This window comes from Bos javanicus, chromosome 7 (assembly GCF_032452875.1).
Source record: "Bos javanicus breed banteng chromosome 7, ARS-OSU_banteng_1.0, whole genome shotgun sequence".
In the NCBI taxonomy this organism is placed as follows: Eukaryota; Metazoa; Chordata; class Mammalia; order Artiodactyla; family Bovidae; genus Bos; species Bos javanicus.
The window spans coordinates 15,072,809-15,093,877 of record NC_083874.1 but is presented as its reverse complement, the minus strand read 5'-3'; the positions used below and the strand labels follow the sequence as shown (position 1 = coordinate 15,093,877).

Below are 21,069 nucleotides of genomic sequence, written 5' to 3'. Positions count from 1 at the left end.
CTTGGGGAGAGCTCACGCGCCCTGAACCGGGTTCCAGGGACTGGGCACGCAGCAGAGAACAAAGTCTCTGCCTGGTGGAACTGACAACCGAGTGACACAAATCAACAGGACACAACATTGCTAGTGGGTGGAAGAGCTACGCATAATCAAGTGGGTTAACAGTCAAGCTGATGGGAGGTGCGCTTCCAGTCATGGTGGCCAGGGAGTCTCAGTGACGGGGACACATCTGAGCAGAAACCTGGAGTGCGATGGGAGCCAGTGGCCGTGGGCAGGCACAGGACCAGCAAGTACAAAGGCCCTGGGGTGGGACCCTGAAGGAGAAGAGGAGGCGAGAAGGGGGAGGCCGCCGACAAGGTCAGAGGTGGGTGAAGAGCACAGACCACAGGCCTGGAGGGCAGTGGTGAGGAGCAGAAGTCCACCCAAGGTGCAATGGGAAACCACTGGTATATCGCAGGTCAGGCAGCGACATGGTCTGATGATGGTTTTAGAGGATTTTTCTGAACCAGCAGATGGAATGGATGTGAGAGTGAGAGAATAAGAGGAGACAGGGACGACCAAAGTGACCAGAGGGGCCTCAGCTGGCACATGGCATGCCATCTGAAATACAGGGGGCTTTCCTGGTGGCCCAAGAATCCACCTGCCAATGCAGGAGACATGGGTTCCATCCCTAGTCCGGGAAGATCCCACATGCCAGAGGAACTAAGCCTGTGCACCACGACCACTGAGCCAGTGCGCTAGAGCCCAGGAGCTGCAACTACTTAAGCCCACACACCTAAAGCCTGTGCTCCGCAACAAGGGAAGCCATGGCACTGAGAAGTCCGTGCACTGCAACACAAGAGTCGCCCCTGCTTATTACAACTGGAAAATAAGACTGAGAAGCAATGAAGACTCAGCACAGCCATAAATAAATAAATAGAATTATCAAAAAAAAGAAATACAGAAAGTGTCCCTTCCCTGGGGGCAACCAGCCCTGGAACCAGGCTTAACAAAGCCCAGAGAGGCTGCATTTTGGCCTCAACTCACACCCAGTTGGGGTGAAACAGGGGGTTTATGCTCCAAGAGGCTGTTTGCCCAAAGTCACGTTGGAAGAGAATCCTGCCTGCCTCAAGCCTGTCTAAGTCTGGTGCCTGAGCACCGATGCCGGCTGAGGAACAGAAAACACAGAAGGAGGAGAGTCCCGAGGAGCACAAAGTGCAGCAGAGGGAGCACCCCTGAGGCAAGAGCCTCCAGGGCTGTTCTGAGGAGGCGCGGAGTTCACCAGGGCCAGAAGCTTCACCAGGGCCAGAAGCGGCTCCCAGGGCGCACGGAGGAGCCCCCTGCGCATCAGTGTAGCCATGGGCACAAGAGACACCCTCCCTCCAACTATCCTGAGGCTTTTGGGGCAACCCTGCCCCCTCCCGTCTCGCACGGTACCAGGTGAGGCAGCAACTGCCACACGGCCACCTGCTTCCTGAACCAGCGAGGCGCGACTCGCCAGTGAAAGGAGAACTTACCCCACCCCAGGGAGCCATTTTAAAGCCCATCCTCTCTTTTTTTAATTGCAGTCTAGTTGATTTACCATGTGTTAGCTTCAGGTGTACAACTCAGTGATATTTGTACATAAGCCTTTTCAGATTCTTTTCCCCTACAGGCTATGCCAAAATGTTGAGTACAATCCCCCGGGCTTTACAGCAGGTCCTCACTGGTAAAGGCTTTCCTCTTTATCACACTCCAGGAGCTGGCAGACTTCACAGTGAGCAAAACTCAAGACTGCTCCCGGGTTACAAGTGTCCACACACAAAAATGAATACACGGCCCTTAGGCAAAGTAACGGAGCCCCAAAACCAAGCTCTGGAAACCAGTCTTGGCTTCCAGGAAGAGGCCAGGACAACAATGCCCATTCCCTGAGGGGAACTGACTACAACTCTTCCCTTCCCTCTGCTGTGGGAAACGGAATCCCCCAAGAAACCCAGCTACGCCTGGAGGCAGCTCCAGGCCCCTTCCCACTCAGGAAGATGAGCAGAGGCCCACTTTCTCATGCCCATCAAATCCATATCCTGAAAAACTTCCCCCATGGCTCAGCAAGGAAAGAATCTGCCTGCAATTCAGGAGACGCAGGAGATGGGGGTTCGATCCCTGGGTCGGAAAGATCCCCTGGAGTAGGAAATGGCAACCCACTCCAGTATTCTTGCCTGGGAAATTCCACGGACAGAGGCGCCTGGCGGACCATAGTCTATGGGGGTCACAAAGAGTTGGACACGACTGATGACTAAGCACACAACAGCAAACACGAAGATATCACTGATCACACTGAAGAGCTTCCTGCTTCTTAGGGATGACACCTGGAAGATAAGAGCTCACATGATCTCAACTCAGTTCTCATAGATTCACCCTCAGACCTCTCCCCTCACCAATATTCGAGCGCTGTTACTTCCCTTTTAGAGGTTTTGCTCATTCTTTTTATTTTTTTTTTTTAAACTTTGATTCTCCAGTGTTCCAATCCAGTTACGAGGAGATATGTGAAAGGGAAAACGAACATTTTACGTTTTTCAAAATCCAAGCCACCTAACACACTTCCCTCTTTCCAGTGCCGTATGGTGAAACTGCAAAGCACAGCATTTTTAAATTATTAAGGACAGAACGGAGGCACCAATTCCTTTCCTACCACTTTGAAAACATATGGAACTACTGCAATGGGGCACAAATCTATTCTGTATCTTAACCCGCTAGGATATTGTTGGGATCCTAATAAATAACAACAGCGCCAAACTGTCTACTCCTGTGTGTCAGGCACTTTCCTAAGCGCTTAACATCGGTCATCCATCATTTTGCTGTAGTTCAGTCCTTGCAACAATCGTCCAAGTTGGGTACTATTACTGGACCAGCCCTCTTTGCACATAAGGAGATGGATATGAGTGAATGAGGACAGAGCCCTTGTCTGCCTGTTCTTGGCCGAACCCCCAGCCCCCAGCAGCACCAGGTTCATAGCAGGTGCGTGCCTGTTCCCTATATGAATGGGGAATGCATGGGTGGGCCACTTCCTGCACAACTCCAGGGGGGCGCCACGGACATTGTGCTCTGTTTAGGGTCAATCTGAATGCCCTGAGCCACGGCAGCCCTGATGACCCAGGCCAAAATCAATCGTCATGTCTGAGGACTTACCCCATTTCTTGGAGGTACCAAGAGGGAAACTGGCCAACCCAGGAGTCAGACTTGTATGTTCAATCCGAGGCGCCCTGGTGAAATATGCCTGGACCTCAGTTTCTTCACTGGCAAAACGTTCTCAAGGGATATTCACCCAACACACCGAGTCCCTCCCCCTCTCCCACATCTGATAAACAGTGAAGACCGGAAGCTGGTCTACAGTTACCTCCCAATGTTTTGAGGACCCACAAGAGAGGCAAAGGGGTATAAATAAATTATGTGTTTAAAAAAAATAAATATGTGTTTATGTTGGAGTGCTTTTCACTGACAGAAAGTCTGGAGACCACTGCACTGCCCTGCACCAAAGCTCTGATGAGGTCACCCCACGATGAACACCCCGACAAAAAAAACCTGCAAAATCAACATCTCCTGAACAGCTGGTGTGTGTGCTCAATCGTGTCCGACTCTGCGACCCCATGGACTATAGCCCACCAGGCTCCTCAGTCAATGGGATTCTCCAAGCAAGAATACTGGAGTGGGTTGCCAAGCCCTCCTCCAGGTCCCAAATCCATGTCTCCTATGTCTCTTGCATTGGCAGGGGGATTCTTTACCACTGTGCCACCTGGAAGCCCCCCTGAAGGGTTGGGCACAAATGATTTCAAGTGGCATGAGGAGGAACACTTATTATTTTCATAATCGTATATGTACTGAGTTTCAAGAAAATTAGGAAAATGTATATAACCAGCACATCAAACCTGGGGTTTCTGGGATACAGGATGACTCTTATGTTTTCAGTTTTCTGAACAGTTAATTTACAAATACATACATATAAACAAAACCACCTCTGAAAAATTGAGAGCTCATTACATGCCAGACTCTACAGTGTTAAACCACTTCCCATACTATCTTTTCAACCCTCACAACAATTCTTTGAGCTGGCACCACTGTCATATCTGTTTCTCAAGTTGGGGGACCTACTGGTAAGTGTCTTGCTTGAGGTCAAACTAGAATTTAGAGCTGACTGTGAATCCAGGAGGTCCAATTCCAGAACCAGCACTCCACAACACCACCTCCTATTAACCACCACCCCACACCCTCACTGTTGAGGGAACGAGGTTTGGGGAAAATGGCCTGGAAAGCTTTAGAAAAAAATTTAAAAACAAAGCAAAACACAGCACCAGCAACTAATATGTATTGTCTGCAACTGGCCCTCAAGTCCTGGGCCAAGCACTTCACACACAAGGTTACTCAATCCTCAAGAGTACCCTCCTCCTTCATCCACAAATGTTCGCTAAAGGCCTACTACACTCTGGGCCAGGGTACACTAACGGAGATTACACAGACACAGCTCTGATGGCCCTTGGAGAAAAGATGTGTAATTATAAACGGGAGGAACTCCTAACACAAGAAAGGATCAAGATGACCATGTGCAAAAGCAGCAGACGGGAGCAATGACTGGTCCCGAGTGGTCCAACACAAGCTGGGGGCCCTCCCTAACCCTGAGTAAGGCCCCCTCTTCCATGCAACTACCCTGATCTCTGGTTCCACTACTCGCACCCATCTGCTGTGCTCCTCACATATGACAGGCCTCCAGTTGTTCCCACATTTACCACCTGTTCCCCTACAAGACCGAACAGGCTGCTCTGGGCACCCAACCTCCAACTACCAAACACCCAGCTGGGCTCAACAAGTATGTGTTGAACAAGAATGGAAGAGATTGGACTACACAACAATAGTGTTTCCCTCTTGACAGGAACCATTTTACAGGTTTTCACCAGCTCCATTCGTGCCGTTATTCTCATTTCACATATGAGGACACTGAGAGGTTCCGAAAGATTAAGCTATTTGCCTCCTGTCACACAGAGAAGTGACCAGCAACAGCCAGGAGTCAAACTCGAATCAGGCCTGTCATTTAAAAGTGAAAACTTGTTCCAAATTCCTAGGAAGTGGCTCTCTCACTGCTTATTCCCTACTTTCCCCAATGATTCACTAGGGGGAGAAAATATCAAGACTAGTGTCTTCAAGACCTTCACAAAACACCTTCTCCTGAAAGATTTGCGTTTTAAATAAAAACCTTAATCTGGAGAATCGATTGGCAGAAAGGGGGAAGGATGCAAAACTAAAACAATGCTTTCAACAGCAAACAGTTCTCTCCGTCCTTCCCCACTGCTGCCGACCCCCGGCTTCAGGGCAAACGTTCTCAAGTCACTACTTTCGAGGGGTTAGCAGAGTTCTTTACCTTTCCTTGAAAATCTAAAACGACGTGACTTTTTTAAAAATAAAAATTCACGTCGGCTAACCCAGGGGGGCTGCTAATGTTCGTGTCCGGGCGACGCTGGACACACCTAGGGTTTTTCTATTGAGCTCCGACTGCAGTCTCGCCAAAACCCAACATTCGAGTCGGACCCGTTAGAACGTAACCAGAAAAGCCCGGACGCCTGGCTATTGTTGCAGCCCCGGCGGACACCGGGATGTGGGCTACTGGACCGCCGACGGGGCGACGCGCTTTGTCCGGCGACCCTGGCGAGAGCGCGCGCGAGGGGCGCGCGGCCTCCACGCGGCCCGGGCCCCCACCCCGCCGTCCCGCGGATACTGTAGTCGCCGAGGCCTCACTGCCTGTGGCCTTCCCCGCGCGCGCGGTGCCGGCCAGGCTTCTTGACCCTCGGGCGCCGCCGTACCCCGGCCCCGCTCCGGGCGCCGGCGGCCCCCTCCCCCCTTGGCGGCCCGGCTCCATTCAAACCGTCCTCCCAAGCCCCGCGCCGCGCTCCCCCCGCGACCCGCGTTCCTTACCGGGAGTCGCCGGCGCCGTCGCCTTCCCGGCGCCGCCCCCGCCCCTCCACGCGGGGCCGGGGGCAGAATGGGCGTCTCGCTTCTTCTCACGAAACAAAGAAGCAGCCGCCGCAGCCGCCGAGCGAGGGTAAGCCTCGCGCGCGCGCCCGCCTGCCTCAGCCGCCCCCCCACGCTGCCCGCGCCCCCGCTGCGCGCGCACTCGCCACCTCCCCTCCCCCCACCACGAACTCCCTCTCTCGCTTCCGCTGCTGGCCCGTCCTCGTGCGCGTGCCCGCCCGCCCTTCCGCTCCTAGCGCGCGTGCGCGTCTAGCCGGGGTTGTCTGGGAGAGGTGGGTGGGGCCAGAGAGAGCTAGAGCGCCCGACGCGCCTCCCCACTCCGTGTGGGACGGTCATGCGCCTGCGCGCGGTGCTCTCCGTCCTCGCACGCCGCGCGTCTCAACGCCGCCGAGCATGCGCAGAGCAGGCGGCACTGCGGCGGTGATGGAGGCGGCAGGGGGAGGTTGGGGGATGGGATGGGATGGGTGGTAGAGAGGTCTGTGGGGAAAGCGTGGCCGAGGACCCCTGAGTCTCAGAAGTGAGGCTTCCAAGATCGTGCATGAAGGCAGGAGGCGGACAGGCTGGGCCGGGGATGAGCAGAGCCGGCCCCTGGGCCAAGTGCAGGTCGATGTTCCGATGATGGCGGTGCCCGTTCGGCAAAGCCTGGGGGGCAAAGACCGTGGCTACCTTTTCCGCAAAACTTACCTAGGGCTATTAGTTTAGCAGATATCTATTGACCTGCCGCAGACTGAGGTGCTGTAGTACCGAAGAGAAATCTCAGCCTCTGTGGCGCTCATTTTAGTGGGAGAGGCAGGCGCGAGGCAAGAAAACTCTTCAGTAAAATACACTATGTTGAAATGGACACCTGAAGGGTCGGGGAAGTTTTAAATGGGGCAACTAGGGAAAGCCTCGCTGCTAAGACATTTGAGTCAAGACATAAAAGCAGTGAGAGAGAGAGCGTTGTTGCAAGTGTGAAGGCCCGGAGACTGTAGGAAGCTTCATCTCTTAAATTTTGAGAGTATCTCTGAGTCTGTATACGTTGTTTCTAGCCCCACAACTGGACAAACGGTCCCCAGGACCAAGTCCCACAGCCTGTGACTCCCTACCCCTGCTTCTCTCAGGCCTGCTCTTCCTCATTTTTCAGGTCTCAGCTGACTCATCACCTCCCCTGGCCTTGCCTCCTCTTTGATCACCACCTCCTTTTCCTTCCTTTCACATTTCTTGGGTAACCCCTTTAATATCTGTCTCCCTAACCTCGATTTGAATGGCACAGTGTTGTCAATTTTAGTCCCTAGTGAATACCGAATGTCTAGTGTGGTGCCACCCTCTGCCACACACTAGATACCTTAAAATATATTTTTTTAATTGAATATATATTAGCTTCTATGGAGTGTGTATCATCAGCTCTTTGGGCCTTTCCAAGCCCAAGGTGAGGCCCTTAGAACATAGAGCAGCAGCTAATACCTTGGCCTGAAGCCAAAAAGACCTGCATTGAAAACCTGACTCTCCTTAGTACCTGGGGGATGCCAGGCAAGTTTACTGGAGGCATCCACACGTCTCTTCACCTGTAAAGTCAAAACAGTGACAGCACTCATCTCCACAGGGTTGGTTATGAGGAATCCATGAAAACAGGCCATGGAGAAGCTCTCGGTGACTTAACTTGTGACGTTGGATAACGGACAGGTAATGGGCAGGTGGGGTCTGGACTTTGGCTTGTCTCATTCATTCAAGCAATATTTCTAAAGTGCCTTCAACATCTTAAATGCTGAGCAGGAGACTTCCTTGGTGGTCAAGTGGTTAAGAATCTGCCTTGCACAAAAAATAATACAACATTGTAAAGCAATTATCCAATTAAAAATAAATTAAAAAAAAAATCCGCCTTGCAATGCAGGGGATGCAGGCAGGTTTGATCCCTGGTTGGGCAAATAAGATCCCACATGCTGCAGAGCACAAGAGCCACAACTAGAGATTCCGTGCCCTGCAACTAAAGATCCCGCATGCTGCAACTAAGACCTGACCCAGCCAAAAAACCCAAAAACGCCGAGCTGGTCTTAGTCGTGTGGTGATGTACTGAGCAGGCAGGGTTCTGGCCCTTGGAGCAGATAGTCCATGAGTTCAGCTAATGATCTCCCACACCGATCACACTAATAATACTTGATAGGAAAAATCTAAATGCATTGGAAGAAAAGCCCCGGGGGTTGATAATATGGGGTCTTCCTGGGGTTGAGAAGTCAGGTCAGACTCTCCATATGCCAAGACCCAAAGGAGGAGGGCACTCAGTGGAGGAAACAGGATGTACAAAGACCCTGAAGAGGGAAAGGAGCGTGGGAACAGAGGACAGCTCTTGTGGCTCTGTGGGGGGAGGTCTGCAGTAGCCGGGGAGGGCAGGGCTTCGTGGACAATTCTTAATATTCTTCAAACCTGGCACATTCCTGCCTCAGGGCCTTTGCACATGTGCTTCTGACCCCTGCATGGCTGTGTCTCCCAGAGAATCTCTGTAATGTTACAGATGCGACCTCCTACATCCCCAGGTGATTTCTCTCCATTGTACTCATCCTGCACGCTGGAACATAAGCTTTCTGTCTGTCTCCAGCACCTAGCACAGTGCCTAGTGACTGGTGCATGGAAAAGAGGCTGAAGAAGCACTCTCCAGTGGCCCATGCTGCCTCTCACACAAAATCAGAGTTTATGAGATGCTTGTTGAGGCCTCAGTATTACACCCGTGACGTCTCAAATGCCACTAGGGAGATGCCTAGAGTGAAGTCAGAGCTTTAGGCTCCACCCCTCATCTCCTGTGTCCACTTTCCCCATATGCTGCCTGTTACAATGATAGCTGCCCCTCCTGCCTTCCCCAGTGGGCAGAACAGGGCCAGATAGGGGCATGAGGAAGCTGTGCTCTGCAAGGATGCAAAGAGGAGTGTAGCAATCCAGATGTTTGCAGCATCACTCCCCACGTGGCAAAAATACAATTCCCAGTTGGTCTTAGGAGTCTTAGAGTCTACATTCACATCTACACCCTCGTATCTGTGGCCCTATTAGGTAGGAGCTTCCCATGTAGCTCAGAGGATGTGTCAGAGTTCTCTAGAGACACAGAATCAATAGGATGTTGGATATACATACACATTCACACATGCTTAGTCACTCAGTCATGTCTGACTCTGCGACCCCATGGACTGTAGCTCGCCAGGCTCCTCTGTGCATGGGATTCTCCAGGCAAAAATACTGGAGTGGATTGTCATTTCCTTCTCCAGGGGATCTTCCCGACCCCGGAATCAAACCCGCATCTCCTGCACTGGCAGGTGAGTTCTTTACCACTTGAACCGCCTGAAAAATCCCAGATACACACACACACACACACACACACACACACACACATCCTATTGATTCTGTTGCACTGGAGAAATGAAGTATATATGCATATGGAGAGAAAGAGAACACACACACATATATGTATTAATATATATGTATATAGATAAATGAGAAAGATGTTTATTTTAAGGAACTGGCTCACATGACTGTTGTTGATCAGTGGCTCAGTCATGTCTGACTCCTTGTGACTCCATGGAATGCAGCACAGCAGGCTTCCCTGTCCTTCACTGTCTTAACAGAGTTTGCTCAAACTCAGGTCCATTGAGTCGATAATGCCTTCCAACCATCTCAGCCTCTGCCGCCCCCTTCTCATTTGACCTTCAATCTTTCCCAGCATCCGGGGCTTGTAGGATCTGGCAAGTCTGAAGTTTGATCTGTAGGGCAGGCCAGAGGCTGGGAATTCAGGGAAGAGAAGATGCTGCAGTGTTTGAGCTTGAATCCCACAGGGCAGCAGGCTACAAACTCGGGCAAGGTTTCTGTGCCACAGTCTTGAGACCTTCCTCTCTGGGAATCCTCAGTTTTTGCCTTATATATGATTGGATGAGGCCCATCCACACGATGGAGAGTCCACGGTTTGACTCAACATCGTGACTCCGATTTAAACATGAATCCCATTTTGATAAAAGTCTCCACAGCAACATAGGAACTGGTGTTTAACCAAATGGCTGGGTGCCATGACCCAGCCAAACAGATACACAAGATGAACCATTACAGAGAAAATGGACTAATCTCTTTTGACTCAAATCAAGGTCTTGAAATAACATGCTCACCCACATCCAGTGGGTGACAATGTGAAATGCATACTCTTCAGTTGCCACAGTAAAGTGGATGCTGCTGTTATTCATTGCTCAGTCGTGTCTGACTCTGCAACATCATGGGCTGCAACACACCAGGCTTCCCTGTCCTTGACTATCTCCCAGAGTTTGCTAAGATTCATCTCGAGTCGATGATGCTATCTAACCATCTCATCCTCTGTCGCCCCCTTCTTTTCCTGCCCTCAATCTTTCCCAGCATCAAGGTCTTTTCCAATGAGTCAGCTGTTTGCATCAGATGGCCAAAGTATTGAAACTTCAGCTTCAGCATCAGTCCTTCCAGTGACTATCCAGGGTTGATTTCCTTTAGGAAATACTTTTTTGAGTATCTCTTCAGATCTTACTTAGGCATAAAACTGCTAATTTATTAACCAAATATATATTTATTCCTCAAACATGACCTATTGCCCTGAAAAATGGGCATCACAAGAAAACTGTTTCCCCAAATCAAGCAATGAGATGTGCTGTGCAGAAAACAAGAAGCCATCCTTCCAAATTACAAACCCAGGGCAATAGATTTCTTTTAGCTGGAAGCCCGTTTTAAATCAGCTCAGCAGATGATCAAGAATGTTGTGTTACACTTGCGGCAAACTATGTCACTTTCTGCAACTACAGGTGGAAACTACCCACATTTTTCATAGTTTTATAAGTGTTTTATAGGTATGTCTTATTTAGGGGGCTTCCCTGCTGGCTCAGCGGTAAAGAATCTGCCCCTAATGCAGGAGACGCAGGTTTGATCCCTGGGTCGGTCAGGAAGATCCTCTGGAGAAGGAAATGGAAACCCACTCCAGTATTCATGCCTGGAGAATTGCATGGACAGAGGAGCCTGGTGGGCTACTGTCCATGGGGTCACAAAGAATCAGACATGACTGAAGCGACTTAGGGACTAAATGACAAATGAAGCAAAGCTGCAGATCACTTGCATTTTCTCAGATGTGTTGAACCTTCTATCCAGAGGAGGAAGGGAGAAGCTTAGGATAGCATTTACAAGGAAAACAGGCTCCATCCATACATAGTCACAGATGTAGAAAACACACTTATGATTACCAAGCGTTAAAGGGGAGGGAAAGGATAAATTAGGAGATTGGAATTGACATATCCCCAGTACTATAAGATAGGTAACTAATAAGAGACTACTGTATAGCACAGGGAATTCTATACTACTCTATAATGACCTATATGGGAAAAGAATTAAAAAAGAGTGGATCTATGTATATGTATGATTGAAACTTCATTATATACTTGAAACTAACACAACATTGTAAATCAACTATAATCCAATAAAAATTAATTTTTAAAAAGATTCTTGTGTAATGGATTGGGTAGAAATTGTTATGCAGTGAACTGAGCAAAAGAAATTATTTTGTTGTTGCTTGAAAAATGTAAAGGAAAAAAAAAGACCTCATGGCCTGCCATATTTGTTTGGGTTGTTTGGTATCTCCTGCTCTTGTGTGAGTGTGTGTGTAATTACACCCTCTGTGGCCTTCCTGGGTATTTACCCTGCAGAGTCAACAGGAGCCGCTGTGAGATCTGGTCAGTGCACTCAGTAATTGCCGCTTCCCCTCCTTCCCAATGCAGTCAGTAAGAGGGGACAGCCTGACTCTAATGGCATCACCCTCTGTCAACATCTGGAGAAACAATGCACAATATTCTGCAGTCTGCAGAACTCTCTGCCCTCAGCTTAATGCCACGAACTGCGTATCACATCCACTTATTTACCTTCGTCTGACTTCTGGTACTTCTGCAAATCTGGGCAAATGAACAGATGAGCAAGTTGAAGAAGATACATCTTGTAATATTTTGGGTCCCTTCTCTGTCGTAATCATACCTTAGTTGCTGGAAGAAAATTTGAAGGAGGGGACTTCCCTGGTGGTCCAGTGGTTAGGACTCTGAGCTCCCAATGCAGGAGGCCCAGGTTCGATCCCTGGTCAGAGAACTAGATCCCACATGCTGCAACTAAGACCTGGCGCAGCCAAATAAATTTAAAAAAACAAAAGGAAAGCGGTCTTGCCTTCTGGGAGCTACAGTCTTGGTGGAGGTGTTTGTATGTGCATGCATGCTCAGTCGTATCTGACTCTTTGTGACCCTATGGACTGTAGCTCCCCATGCTCCTCTGTCCGTGGAATCTTTCAGGCAAAAATACTGGACTGGGTTGCCATTTCCTTCTCTAGAACATCTTCCCGACCTAGATATTGAACCCAAGTCTCTTGCATCTCCTGCATCGGCAGGCAGTTTCTTCACCACTGGGCCAGCTGGGAAGGAGTTCAATGTAAGTGATTTTTGTTTAGGAGACAGTTCAATAAAAGTGATTTAATCCATTGCTTAATTTATTTTCAGGTACTGTGCAACTCCTCTGCCCCCATGGAGGTTTCTGTTCTAAAGAAACAGACAAAGAAACATTAACCTGTGTGGGGAATCGCCAAGGGGAGATTAGTTCAAAACACAAGCCTGGAGAATTTTCTTAAGTTCTGAGACCCTATCTGGTGGAGCTCTAGAAATTTTTTTCATAGAACATGTCCAGGGGGCTTCCCTGGTGGTCCAGTGGTTAAGCATCTGCCTGCCAGTGCAGGGCACACAGATTCAATCCCTGGTCTGAGACGATCCCACATGCCTCAGGACAACTAAGCCTGTGCACTCTAGAGCCCATGAGCCACAAGAGAAGCCACTGCAATGAGAAGCCCGTGCACCACAACTAGAGAAAACCCGCACGCAGCAACAAAGCCCTCGCCCAGTCAAAGATAAATAAATTAAAAAGTGCCCAAGGAATGAACATTCCGTAGTGGTCCAGTGGTTAGGACGCCACGCTTTCACTGCTGAGGGCACGAGTTCAATCCCTAGTCAGGGAACTAAGATTTTGCAAGTCTTTCAGTGCAGCCAAAAAAAGAAAGTGCCCCAGGTGAGCCTTGGCATCGGTACCGTCTGTGAACAGGTGAGGGAGCAATCATTTCAGTGGCAAGTATCCACAGACTCAGAAACTTACCCACCTGCCTACCAATGGGAAAGGCAAGGGTGAGTCTGGTGAGTAATTTACAACTAGTGTAGCCACGTGATTAATTCCATGTGACCATATTTTTAAACTCTAGATGTAAACGTGTACTAGAGAACACACTACTAGTGTGTCTATCAGGATCTTCTTGATCAGGCAGGGGGTCCCCACCCACAGAGCATCTGGTCAGCGGACCTGGGGCAGGGCCTGAAAACTGGCATTGCAAGCATGTCCCCTGCATTGGAAGGTGGATTCTTAACCACTGGACCACCAGGGAAGTCCGCACCTGCTTACTTTAAATAAACCCTGAATGGCTCAGAAATAGGCTTTGTGAAGTAGCAGGCCCACAAGGCTCTGTCCTCTCCTGCCCACCCCACTCCCCACTGCAGATCTTCCTCTACCTGCTTGGGAATGCAGCCTTGCACACCTAATGCAAGGTCCCCTTTTGTCCTGTTCTAGTCTCTAAGGGCAGGAGGAGAAGGGGGTGACAGAGGATGAGATGGTTGGGTGACATCATCAACTCAATGAACATGAGTTTGAGCAAACTCCGGGAGATGGTGAAGGACAGGGAAGCCTGGTGTGCTGCAGTCCATGGGGTCACAAAGGGTCAGACACAACTCAGTGACTGAACAACCCCAGCTTGAATGCCATCTCTCTGCCTCCCTCCCTGGCATCTTACAGGAAGACTTGGCTTAGATTTAGCTTCCCTCCCCACCCCAGACAGGTTAGACACCCTTCCTCTGCTGGGAAAAATAGAGACACAAGAGGGAATCCTTTTTCAAAGGTGTTGAAAGGATGAGCTTAGCAAGCCAAGCCGCCGTTGAGGGACCAGAAATTAATATGAGCAACAACAGCTAACACTTGCATAGCATTTCCTGGGTGCCAGCTGCTATTCTAAGCCGGGAATCTGTAAATTTAAATGTAGTGGAAATGCAAGTTGGTACCACCACATTGGAAGACCATATGGCAATTTCCTACAAAACCAAACATATCCTTGGACTTGCCTGGAGCACAAGTGGTTATGAATCCTCTTGCCAATGCAGGGTACACGGGATCGATCCCTGGTCTGGGAAGATTCTACATGCTGCAGAGCAACTAAGCCTGAGTGCCACAACTTCTGAAGCCTGCAAACCCTAGAGCCCGTGCTCCTCAACAGAAGCCGCCGCAATGAAAGGCCCACACACCACAATTAGAGAATAGGCCCCACCTGCTGCAACTAGAAAAAGCCCATGCAGCAACTAAGACCCAGCACAACCAAAGACAAAATAATAAAAGGAAAAACTAAATATCCTCTTATCATCTCACAGTTCTGCTCCAAGGTATTTACCCAAATGTATTAAAAACTTAGGTCCACACAGAAACCTGCACACAAGTGTTTCTAGCTGCTTTATTCACAATTGCCAAAATTTGAAGGCAGCCAAGATGCCCCTCGATAAATGAATGGATAAACAAACCGTGATAAATCCAGACAATGGAATGTTAGCACTACAGAGAAACAAGATCAGACCAGGCAGCCCAATTCCCACAACCGTACTTCCACTGCAGGGGGCATGGTTTCGATCCCTGGTCTGGGAACTAAGATTCTGCATGCCTCGCAGCATGGCCAAAAAAATAGGGGGAAAAAGACATGGAGGAACCTTAATTGCGTATTTCTGAGTGAAAGAAGCCAGTCTGTAATGGCTATATACCATGTGATTCTAATTCTCTGGCAATTCTGGAAGAGGCAAAACTGGAGAACATAAAAGGAGACCCTCCCCCCGGGGTTGGGGGTGAAAGAGAGGTAGTGAGACCATGCTATATGATACAGTCAGTGATGGATACATGTCATTTGCCCAAACCCCTAAAATGTGCAACACAGGGTTTTCCCTAATACAAACTGTGGGTGATGGTGATGTGTCAAGGCAGGTATAGCAGTTGCAGCGAATGTACCACTCTGGTGGGGGCTGTTGACAGTGGGGGCGGCTGTGCATGTGAGGGGGGCAGGGGCTCTAAGGAACTTGTACTGTTCTTTCTGTACTTTCTGCTTAGTTTAGCTGTGAACCTAAAACTGCCCTAAAAATTAAAGCCTATTTTTTAAAAATGGAATATGCAACAATACGTGTGAACCCTAATGTGAACCATGGACTTCAGCCAGTAGTAATGTATCCATATTGATTCAGTTGTAACCAATTTCAGTTGTAGCAAGTATCTCACATTAATGCAAGATGTTAATAAGGGAACCTGGAAACTATGGGATAGATGGTTGATGGGGAGAGGAGCTATATGGGAACTGTATACCATTTGCTCAATTTTTTGTCAACCTAAAACTGCTCTAAAAAATAAAGTCTGGGGACTTCCCTGGTGGTCCAGTGGTTGAGAATCCCCCTTGCAGTGCAGGGGATGTGAGTTTGATCCCTGGTGTGTGCGCCCCAACTACTGAGCCCGCACGCCACAACTTGAGAGTCAGTGCACTACAGTGAAGGATCCCACATGACGTAGCTAAGACCTGACACAGCCAAATAAATCTTTGAAAACTAAAGTCTGTTCGTCTAAAACCTATACATGCATATCCATATATGTACATGACCCTCGCTGCATCTCCTACCATTGCCCCCACATTATAGTGGGAACTGAGGCAGAGAAAAGGTTAATAATCTACCCAGGGTCAACGCTGTCCTTACAGGCTGGCCTGGTCAGAGCCAGGTAGATGGACTCTGGTAGCCATGCCCTTAACCACTGCTGCCAGTGATGGGAGCAAAAGAAAGTGCAGGCTAGCGATGGGGCAGGAGTCAGCTGCCTGCAGGTGGCACACAGAGCCAGAGAGAGAAGGGGAACCCTAGTGGCCAGCATCACCTGGGCTCAGTGGTCTGTGACTGAGAGAGCTTGGGTTGGTTTATTTAGAAGATCTCATCTCACCTCTGTAGTCGAGGTTTCCCAGAGAAACAGAGCCAATAGGATGTGTACATGGATGGAAAGAGATTTGATGTGGACTGAATTGTGTCCCCCAAAATTCACATGTTGAAGCTGTTACTCTTACTGTGACTATATTTGGAGGAGGGCCTAGAAGGAGATGATTAAGGTTAAATGAGGTTATGAGGGTGGGGTTCTGATATGATAAGATTAGTGTGCTTATAAGAGCAGACACCAGACAACAGTCTTATTCTTTCTGTCTGTCTCAGGTGGCTCAGTGGTAAAGAATCTACCTGCCAGTTCAGAAGATGCAAGAGACAGAGGTTCAATTCCTGGATCAGGAAGATTCCCCTGGAGAAGCAAATAGCAACCCATTCCGGTATTCTTGCCTGGAGAATTCCATGGACAGAGGAGCCTGGTGGGCTACAGTCCACGGAGTCGCAATGAGTTGGACACAACTTAGCAGCTGGACATGCACACACACAAGAGAAGACACCAGGGAACAATCTTATTCTCTGTCTCTCCCCTCTCCCTCCATCTCCATCTCTAAGTCTGCCATGTGAGCATACAGCAAGAAGGTGGCCATCTACAAGCCAGGAGGGGAGCCCTCTCTAGAAACTGAATTTGCTGGCACCTTGATCTTGGGATGTCTCAGCATCTGCTGCTGCTGAGTCACTTCGGTCGTGTCCGACTCTGTGCGACCCCATAGACCGCAGCCCACCAGGCTCCCCCATCCCTGGGATTCTCCAGGCAAGAACACTGGAGTGGGTTGCCATTTCCTTCTCCAAAGCATGAAAGTGAAAAGTGAAAGTGAAGTTGCTCAGTCATATCCGACCCTCAGCGACCCCATGGACTGCAGCCTTCCAGGCTCCTCCATGCGTGGGATTTTCCAGGCAAGAGTACTGGAGTGGGGTGCCATTGCCTTCTCCGGTCTCAGCATCTAGAACTGTGAAAATAAAGGTTTTTCTGTTTTTGAGGCCACCTAGTTTATGGTATGTTGGTACGGCAGCCTGAGCAGACTAAGGTGATTGGTGATCAAGGAGGAGGAGCATGCACGCTCAGTCATGTCTGACTCTTTTGCAACCCCATGGACTGTAACCCACCAGTCTCCTCTGTCCATGGGATTTCCCAGGAAGGAGAGATTGGAATGGGTTTCCATTTCTTCTTCCGGGGGATCTTCCTGACCCAGGATGGAAACCCACCTCTCCTGCAATGACAGGCAGATTCTTGACCACTGAGCCACCAGGGAAGCCCAGATTATTAAGGAAACTGGCAAATCCAGCATCTACAAGATGGGTCGTCAGTCTGGAGACCCAGAAAGAGCTGATGCTGCAGTTCCACCCCCAAGGCAATCTGCCAGCAGAATCCCCTTTTGCTTGGGAGAGTTAGTCTTTTGTTCTAGTCATACCTTCAACTGATTATGCAAGACCCACCTGCATTATGAAGGGCAATCTGCTTTGCTCAGAGTCTATTGATTTAAATGTGAATCTCATCCAAAAACACCCTCACAGGAACATCCAGGATAGCGTTTGACCACATGACTGGGCACCACAGCCCAGTCAAATTAACACATAACATTAGCCATCAATCACCAAAACAGACTAGATACAGGTGAACACCAGGACATACACATACACTTGCTCCTTGGAAGAAAAGCTATGACCAAACTTGACAGCATATTAAAAGGCAGAGACATTATAAAGCCGGCCTAGCTGTGACAGAACCAGGTGGCCCTCTCACCTGGCCCCCCTCCATCTGCCTCCTCTTTGCCTTTCCCACGCCATCTTCTCCCTTTCTTCCACTGACCTCATTCTGCAGTGCAAATTACGCAGGGGTGTGGCATCCTCCAGCCTGTGGTAGAACAGGTTGTCCAACACTGAACTGGAGAAACAAAGCCCATCTCTGCTCTGCCCAAGCTGGGCCTCCTCCAACATGACCTGTGCATCAGCAGCTGTCAGCAGGGGGCCCCTAGGAAAGGCATTGCAGGGTGGGGCGTCAGCCATGCTTGGGAAGGGCTTCACTATCTTGGGTTCCTCTGGATTTTCTCCCTGGGACTTCTCACTAGGTCTTTTTTTTTTCAACTTTTTATTTTGTATTGAAGTATAGCCGATCAACAATGCTGTGATAGTTTCAGGTCTGGTTTCAGCAAAGGGACTCAGCCATACATATACATACATCCATTCTCCCCCAGACTCCATTCCCACCCAGGCTACCACAGAGCACAGAGCAGAGTCCCATGTGCTATACAGTAGGTTCCTATTGCTTATCCATTTTGAATAGAGCACTGTGTACATGTCCATCCCAGACTCCCTAATTATCCCTTCCCCCCATTCTTTGCCCTGCCCCTGCAACTATAAGTTCATTCCCTTAAGTCTGTGAGTCTCTTTCTGTAGATAAGTTCATTTGTGTCATTTCTTTGTAGACTCCATGTATAAGGCATGCCATAGAGACTTCTCCTGTCTGCCTTCCTTCACTCAGTGGGACAAACTCTAGGTCCATCTGTATTTCTGCAAATCGCATTATTTGCCATCCAACCATCTCACCCTCTGTTGCCCCCTTCTGTTCCTGCCCACAATCTTTCCCAGCATCAGGGTCTTTTCCAATGAGTCGGTTCTTCTCATCAGGTGGCCAAAGTATTGGAGCTTCAGCTCCAGCATCAGTCTTTCCAATGAATATTCAAGACTGATTTCCTTTAAGGCTGACTAGTTTGATCTCCTTGCTATTCAAGGGACTCTCAAGAGTCTTCTCCAGCACCACAACTAGGGCAAGGTAAAAACAGCATTTCTTAAATGGCATTGATGAACCAATTTGCAAGGCAGGAATAGAGATGCAGACATAGAGAACAGACTTACGGGCACCGCACGGGAAGGAGAGGCGGGGACGAATTAAGAGAGTAGTGTTGAAACAAACACATTACCGTGTGTGAAACAGATATCTAGTGAGAAGTTGCTCTGTGGGCACAGGGAGCTCAACTGGGTGCTCTGTGGCAACCTAGAGAAGTGGAATGGGGTAGGGGGAAGATTCAGGAGGAAGGGGATATATGTATACTTACGGCTGATTCATGTTGCTGTATGGCAGAAGCCAACACAACATTGTAAAGCAAAATTATCTTCCATTAAAAAAAAAAAAAAAAGACAGCATTTCTTGCAATCAGAGCCTCTGGGATCTACTTAGGCTAGAAGGATTAGCCTCAGTTGCTACACTGACCTCAGCTGAAGTCCCGACTGTGGCCCACAAGGCCCTGTGCCCTCCACTCCACCAGTCCCCACCGCCCATGCTCTGTAGGCTCACCGGCCTCCTCGCCACCCCTCCAGCCTGCTGGGCATGGTCTTGCCACAGGGTCTTTGCACCTGCTGTCTGTCTGCCTGGAACAATCTCTCTCCAGAAATCCTTGCTCTTCCCTCAGTTCCTTTAATGATTTTTTTTTTTTTTTTTAGCTGCTGTGTGCTGCACGATGGATCTTAGGTCCCCAGGGACTGAACCTTCACCCCCTGCAGTGAGTGGAAGCAGGGCAGCTTAACCACTGGACTGCCAGGGAAGTCCCTCCCTCAGTTCCTTTAGACTTACTCGAGTCTCAGCATCTCCGATCACCCTTTTGGGTATTTCAGCCCCTCTGTCAGCACTTAGCGCTCTCAGCCCCACTTCTCAATAGCACTCACCACTTTCTAAGACGCTCTCTGATTTCCTTATTCACTCTGTCAGTAGTATATTTAGGGACTTCCCTGGTGGTACAGTGACTGAGACTCCACACTCCCGATGCAGGGGGACTGGGTTCAATCCCGTGTAGGGAAACTATATCCCACATGCTGCAGCAAAGATCCAGTGCAGCCAAACAGATAAATAATTTTTTAATAAATAAATTTTTAAATAGTATATTAACTACACCAACGGCCGTCTCCTCTGTCCTGTGTGCTCCCCCACCCCTCCCACTATCATCTGAGCTCCATGAGAGCAAGGGCCTTTGAATTGTTCATTGACTTTTCCCATGTGTCTGTAATATTAATAGTTGCTGGTGTGTAGTAGGTGCTCAGCAAACCTTAAATAAATTAATTCATCTGAGCTACCAATGGGCTTCCCAGGTGGCTCAGTGGTAAAGAGTCTCGCTGCCAATGGAGGACATACATGTTCAGTCCCTGGGTCCAGAAGATGCCCCGGAGGAGGAAATGGCAACCAGGCCTGTATCCTTGCCTGGAGAATCCCTTGGCCAGAGGAGCCTGGTGGGCTAGTCCATGGGTTTTGCACGAGCCATGGATAGGACCCTTTGCTTTAGAATTTGAGAGGTGTTTCCTGAATGAGAAGAAAGACCAAAATATGAACGATTTTTAATTATTTTTAAGGTAGTACTTTACATTTAAAAAACAGTAATAGGGATTTCCCTGGCTGTCCAGTGGTTAGAACTTCACACTTTCACTGCCGAGAGCCCAGGTTCAATCCCTGGTCCAGGCACAAGGATCCCACAAGCCACATAATGTGGCAAAAAAAAAAAAAAAAGTGCAAAATTAAATTGAAACACAGTAATAACAGCCTTGTTTGTCCATCCACAGCAGCTTCGCCCCTCCAGGTGTTCAAGCCAAACGTCTCAGTGTCTTGCTCACCACCTCACTTTCTCTCACCCTCACATCCTGTTCCTCTGGTATTGCTCATCAGTTCTACATTCAAATTGTGTTCCGTGATATTGTGACTAATACTAACAGCAATATATTTGCTTCATCCCCATTGCTGGCACAGAGCTCCTAAAACTCTCGGCACTTCCTAGGCGGTAAAAGCAATAAAGATGTCTTGACAGTGGTAACCAGTGCCTTTCTACACACCTGAGTTTATGTTGATGAGGACTTTTGGAAAGCACCCGAGCATGGGAGCTGGTTGTCCAGGGAAGCAAGCCTGTGACGAGAAAGATGGAACTTTTGGTTCCTAACCCCGCCACCAACCTCCAGGGAAGGGAGAGGTGCTGGAGTTTGAATCCATCACCATCTACCAATGATTTCTTCCATCCTGCATATGTGATGAAACCTCCATAAAAACCCAAAAGGATGGGGTTTCCGAGAGCTTCCAGATTGCCAAATC

At 49.0% G+C, this 21,069-nt stretch overlaps 2 protein-coding genes across 6 annotated transcripts in view; one reads left to right on the top strand and one right to left on the bottom strand.

Moving 5' to 3' along the window:
• SMARCA4 (SWI/SNF related, matrix associated, actin dependent regulator of chromatin, subfamily a, member 4) overlaps nt 1-5,998 on the bottom strand; it is a 90,291-nt gene extending 84,293 nt beyond the window's left edge. For 2 of the 3 annotated variants that reach the window (XM_061422161.1, XM_061422164.1), the window contains exon 1: nt 5,914-5,998. The gene's annotated coding sequence lies outside the window, so the exon portion shown is untranslated. The remainder of the gene's footprint in view (nt 1-5,913) is intronic. The other variant, XM_061422162.1, reaches the window with a different exon arrangement.
• LOC133250684 (WW domain-binding protein 11-like) lies at nt 5,109-19,887 on the top strand. 3 transcript variants are annotated; one of them, XM_061422195.1, is made up of 3 exons: nt 5,109-6,040; nt 7,553-7,632; nt 19,443-19,887. In XM_061422195.1, exons 1-2 carry the CDS (start codon nt 5,595-5,597, stop codon nt 7,623-7,625), a joined length of 519 nt encoding a protein of 172 aa, XP_061278179.1. In that variant the 5' UTR covers nt 5,109-5,594; the 3' UTR covers nt 7,626-7,632; nt 19,443-19,887. The 3 variants fall into 3 exon arrangements, with proteins under 3 accessions (XP_061278179.1, XP_061278180.1, XP_061278178.1); XM_061422196.1 differs by lacking the exon at nt 19,443-19,887 and adding an exon at nt 12,468-12,896; XM_061422194.1 differs by lacking the exon at nt 19,443-19,887 and adding an exon at nt 14,160-15,452 and having other exon boundaries at nt 5,113-6,040.
• The last annotated feature ends 1,182 nt before the right edge of the window (nt 19,888-21,069 follow it).